Source organism: Bidens hawaiensis, unplaced genomic scaffold (genome assembly GCF_021521415.1).
Source record: "Bidens hawaiensis isolate Kalapana, Puna unplaced genomic scaffold, B.hawaiensis_p1.1 tig00025021_1, whole genome shotgun sequence".
Taxonomy (NCBI): Eukaryota; Viridiplantae; Streptophyta; class Magnoliopsida; order Asterales; family Asteraceae; genus Bidens; species Bidens hawaiensis.
The window spans coordinates 117,729-123,012 of record NW_027493982.1 but is presented as its reverse complement, the minus strand read 5'-3'; the positions used below and the strand labels follow the sequence as shown (position 1 = coordinate 123,012).

The window sequence follows — 5,284 nt, the reverse complement described above, 5'->3', positions numbered from 1 at the left end:
TTAAGAAAGGGAAAACAAAGTGTTTATGTGTCAACCCGACCCATTTTGACCCGTTCAGGTAGTGATGATTGAAAAGAAAGTTTTATTATGATATTGTTTTTTATTATGTTCTTCGCCTCGACCCGACCTGAACAACGACCGACCCGAAAAATTTGAACACCGAAAATATGGGACCCCATTGGCAAAAAATCCTGGGTCCGCCACTGCATGTCCATATTCGTGTAACTTAGACAAGTCACAGGCGCGTTATGTGGGTCAAAACTATGGTTGACTAATTCTTCAATATCCAAGACTTCAGGCCATAATAATAATATAATATTAATATTAATATTAATCTAACATATGGTCACCATTCATTTAAAATAATAATAATCAAACACCAAACATCCCACCTTCTTCAACCTCTACAAGTTCTTACAAAGTTACAAATTATTATTTTCATTTTGTAACTTTGTAAATACCATTTTTCATAATTCGATGTTTGATCTAATAACCAATCAGGATGACCAAATCCAAAAGCTTCTTTTACAACTTGGTCAAACTCTTTAAGCACAAGTCAGCTAAAGGTAATGATCATTTTAAGGTTTCATCAAACATGTCATGTTTTTGTATGTTTTTTTAAAGGATCTTGGTTTTTATGTGTGTTGTGTGTTTTTGGGAATTAGGAAGTCAAGATGAAGAACTTGAACAACTTGCTGCTCAAGAACAGAAGTTTTTTGAATTTGAAACATTAATTTCTGCTACTAAGAATTTTCATCCAAATAATAAGCTTGGTGAAGGGGGATATGGCCCTGTGTTTAAGGTACAATTTATCCAATAGTTTTATCTTATTTTGTTTTTATTAATATTAGTTGGAAATTGTATTATTTTAGTTCATTTATTCAGTTAACATGTTTGTCATGTGTTTGGGGATTGCTTTTGAAAACTCTTAAAACTTGTTATATTTGAAGGTGATCTTGGACCAATGCTTGGTTGATGATAATCTATTTGTAACTTTTTTTAAGCTAGCAAGTTTTACAAGTAAACTAAAATTGATCAATTGTCTAATTTGGTTATTAGGTTTGGAATTATAGTAATTAGATAATCACTTTCAAAACCCGTTTACTGGTGTAGACGAGTGTAAACAAAGCAGGGGTGTTCAGTATTCAAATCGGGCTTGATTGCTTGAAAACTCATAATTCAATTTGACGTGATTCGATTTCAGTAATCGAATACGAATTTATGATTTTCTAGTTGATTCGATTCGAATTTAACTCAAGTAATACATTTTGTTTTTTTTAATATATACACAAATATGTTTATCAAAAAAGTTATACAAGCTAAAAATTGGAAGTTTATCATTATGGTTGTTAATTCATAATATTTTGTCAATTTCTACAAACATTATTCGATGATATCACTTTAAAACATTTTGGATATTTAGGGGGGCGTTCGGGTGAGCTTTTAAAACTTGCTTATTTGCTATTTGTTTGTTGAAAAGCAAAAATTGTTTGGTAAAGCTAATCAAAAAACTTCAAAATGGAGCTTTTCAAAAGTTGCTTTTGCTTTTCAAAAAACAAATAAACAAAAAAACAATTCTAAAAGCTCACCCAAACACCCCCTTAGGATGCTTATGAACGTTGCAAGTTTTAACGTAGTGATTGTTTGGTGTTTCTTGATTGAAATTAATAATTTGGAGTGTTTGGATTGCAGGGCAAGTTGAAGGATGGGAGGGAGATAGCCGTGAAGAAATTGTCACACTCATCCAAACAGGGGAAAAAAGAGTTCACTAACGAAGCCAAACTATTAGCTCGCGTGCAACACCGTAATGTTGTGAATTTGTTGGGTTATTGTGGAAATCCTGAGAAGCTTTTAGTGTATGAATATGTTGAACACGAGAGTTTGGACAAGTTTCTTTTCAGTAAGTCACTGTTACTAGTATTATTAATTTATATTTTTTTAAATTAGTATTTTAAGAGGTTGGTTGTGTGATTGTGTCATGTGTGCATTTAAAATAAAGTTTTGGTGAATTTTGACCGGTTCCATTCTAAACTAGATTTATTTTTATTTGACTCGTTTGATATAAAACATAATTAATCTTACGTGTTTCTTTGCTAGCTATTTTGATGGTGATTATGATCTTCTTGGTTTATAATCAGAAAATAAAGGTGTGTTAGATTGGAAGCGAAGACATGACATAATCCGTGGTGTCGCACGTGGCTTGCTTTACCTTCATGAAGATTCACATGACCGCATCATTCATAGAGATATTAAAGCTAGCAATATTTTGTTGGATGAAAAATGGGTACCAAAAATTGCGGATTTTGGCATGGCTAGGCTCTACCCTGAAGATCAAACTCATGTTAACACGCGTGTAGCTGGCACCAAGTACGTTTTTACTATATTTATTCATAGCTACTGTCTCCTTAAGTTAATTTAAATGGTAATTACCAATTTAAATAAATGCATTCATTTCCATTTTCTTAATAAAAAGGTGGCAAAATAGACGACTTGGGTAACAAATATTTTTAGAAGTTTTTTTATGATCTCCTTATGGATTATGACATTTTTGCCCTTGGATACAGTGGATATATGGCACCTGAATACGTTATGCACGGTACTCTATCAGTAAAGGCAGATGTGTATAGCTTTGGTGTTGTAATTCTAGAGCTCATAAGTGGTCATAAAAACTCAACTTTCAACCCTAGCCCCGAGTACCAAAATTTACTAGATTGGGTAAGAAAAACGAGAATCCAACTTATTATTCTACGCATTTCTATATATCATTACGGTAAATGTTCAAGAAATGATCGAACAATACATTTTACAGGCATATAAACTATACAAAAATGGCAAAAGCCTAGAAATTATGGATTCAAAACTGGCCAAGTCAGCAGACACAGAACAAGTTTCCGCGTGCATACAAATCGGGTTACTATGCACCCAATCGGACCCAAAACAACGACCTACCATGCGCAATGTGGTCTTTATGTTAACCAAAAAACACGGTACACTAGACGAACCAAACCGCCCAGGTATCCCGGGTACAAGGTACCGAAGGTCTCAGAGATCCGCCACGTCATCATCGACAACTAGGACTTCGGGTGCATCGAGTTCTCATACTTCCAATGTCACCACCACTTCCACCACTATGGTTGCTAGTACTCCTCATAGGTCAGCTCATGTGGTGGCACCGCGATCTGGTTCTTCTATAGCCACGGGTTCAGGTTCGGGTTCGGGTTCATCTGGTCATGGCAGTTTACATTCCGTTAGGTATTCAAGATCAGATCCTCATGGTAAACGTCCCATGATTCAAAATTGATTTAAAACATTTATTTTTTTATATGATTAAAGAGATTTATTTTTTATAAATATACAAAAGTGAGAGGTAGGATTGAGATAGTCAGCAGATGTAGTTAGGACGGTAGAGGGTACATATTCTTAGTGTTTGTTTAAATATGTTTTGTGTTACTTTGACAAAAGTATTTGCAGTTTCAATTTAAATGCCCATATAATTAAATTTACTTTATTACGTTGTTGTTAGCCTATGTGTTGTAGGCTTGTAGCTCTGGGTTAACTAAAAAGTGTATAACGTCATGTCACCTCACTTCCACGTAGACAATGTGTTTAAAATTTTAACATCCATCCTTTAACTATCACGTTGTGGGTTAACAAGAACTAAAAAAACAAAGAAAAATATCGATTGGTTGCACAAGACCTCACACCCCAAAAAGTGACGATGGCCGGCGTTAAGGCTTATTGTATACACCATGTTGGGTCATTTGGGGGGGGGGGGGGTTGAGGTGGTGCTTGTGAGACGCTTGGAACACCTAACTAGCGACATGGTGCAAATGAACACGCTCACGCGGGTCATTCTCCCACTAGACCAATTGGTTTTTTTAAAGTTTATTTTTAATTTCTTTTTTATTTTCAAATAATATTAATAAATGAAATAGTAGAAAATGGAGTATAACATGAGTAGAGTGGTTGGGTTGAACGATGGAAGAAAAGTTTACGTGATACTGATGTGACGAACGATATATAACACATGGCCTAAGGGGATACGACACTTCCCTTTGCCCCCCCCCCCCCCAAATCAGTGTTAGGGACGTTATAAAGCCTAAACGACACCAATAACGCCCCTAGTTAGCCTATAACACTCAGAGACAAAAAAAGTGAACCATGCCACACGTATATTGTCTTGGATCAATGAATTATATTTTCAACGAAAACGCGTTTGGTACTCAAAATTAAATTGTGGACCATCAGACCATGTCATACTTTGTAATTTGATAATTCTCCTTTTGGTTGGTATGAGTCAGTTCACAAGTCTCATCAATTGTGAGTTGTGACACATCTCATTTTTTTATAATTGTTGGCTAAATGAAGTGTTAACAAAGAAAAAAAAATATGACATAGTGTTCGATAGATATAATGCAAGTTTGATAAAAATTACAACGGTTATATAATTGTCTCGTAGAGTTGTAGCATCGTGATGATAACAAGTAGTCTTAAATGGGCGATTTCTCTCGAAGATATAATCTCTATATCAACGAGTAAAGACGGAATTTGTGTTGAATATAGGACTATCAAGTCATTCATGGTTTGAAATATAGGATTTGTTTGGTTTGGTTTTTTGGGTTCTTGACCAATACGAAATCCAAAGCCGAACCGAAATTTTGCTGGTAAGAAAATGTAAAACCTTACCATTAGATTTAATTAGGTTATGTGTTTTTTGGTTTGATCATATCGGTTTTTCATTTACAGATTGTTTTTTTTCGAATTTTTACAAGTATCTCGATCATTATGCACAAATGCAACATTATGCCTGACCATGCACCGGGTCTTTTGTTGCAAGACAACCAAAAATTGGTTTGAATCTTTCAATCCCATTGCTTGAGGAGTCAGGCCCGGCTCCGAGAAGGCAAAAAAAAAAATCTGGGCCGAAGGCGAAAATTTTTTTGCACCTCAACTAAAATAAGTATTTTTTTAGTTTTAAACAATTAAATTTTTAAATAAACATACTTGGTTATAATTTGAGTTGTGTAAAAAAAGTTTTATATAAAAATGGGCTTAAACGTGTTCCAAATGGGACTAGAAAGCACAACATTTTGGTTGAGAGTAATACATATTTGCTACTAAGCCAAACTCTTTGTTATGTAATTGAGTTTATACATTAAATATACATCTTGTTTTTTTTTATAAAAATACATATAATTTTTTTTATAACAAAAATTTCGGGCCTAACGGGGTGTTGAGCTGGGGGCCGTTGACCACCCCGCCCTCCCAAAAGGTCGGCCCTGTG

The 5,284-nt window shown here is 34.6% G+C and overlaps 1 protein-coding gene across 1 annotated transcript; it reads left to right on the top strand.

The window, feature by feature from the left end:
* The first annotated feature begins 391 nt into the window (after window positions 1-391).
* Window positions 392-3,429, top strand: LOC143570702 (cysteine-rich receptor-like protein kinase 43). Its single transcript, XM_077056287.1, has 6 exons — window positions 392-566; window positions 666-802; window positions 1,693-1,900; window positions 2,139-2,367; window positions 2,565-2,715; window positions 2,810-3,429. Exons 1-6 carry the CDS (start codon window positions 503-505, stop codon window positions 3,299-3,301), a joined length of 1,281 nt encoding a protein of 426 aa, XP_076912402.1. The 5' UTR covers window positions 392-502; the 3' UTR covers window positions 3,302-3,429.
* Window positions 3,430-5,284: the final 1,855 nt, after the last annotated feature.

What these genes read in the sequence shown, in the direction of transcription:
- LOC143570702 (XM_077056287.1), top strand. Translation starts at nt 503, where the DNA reads ATGACCAAATCCAAAAGCTTCTTTTACAACTTGGTCAAACTCTTTAAG. An exon ending in TTTGGACAAGTTTCTTTTCA is followed by an intron (nt 1,901 to 2,138) that starts GTAAGTCACTGT and finishes GTTTATAATCAG; the next exon opens with AAAATAAAGGTGTGTTAGAT. An exon ending in ACGCGTGTAGCTGGCACCAA is followed by an intron (nt 2,368 to 2,564) that starts GTACGTTTTTAC and finishes CCTTGGATACAG; the next exon opens with TGGATATATGGCACCTGAAT.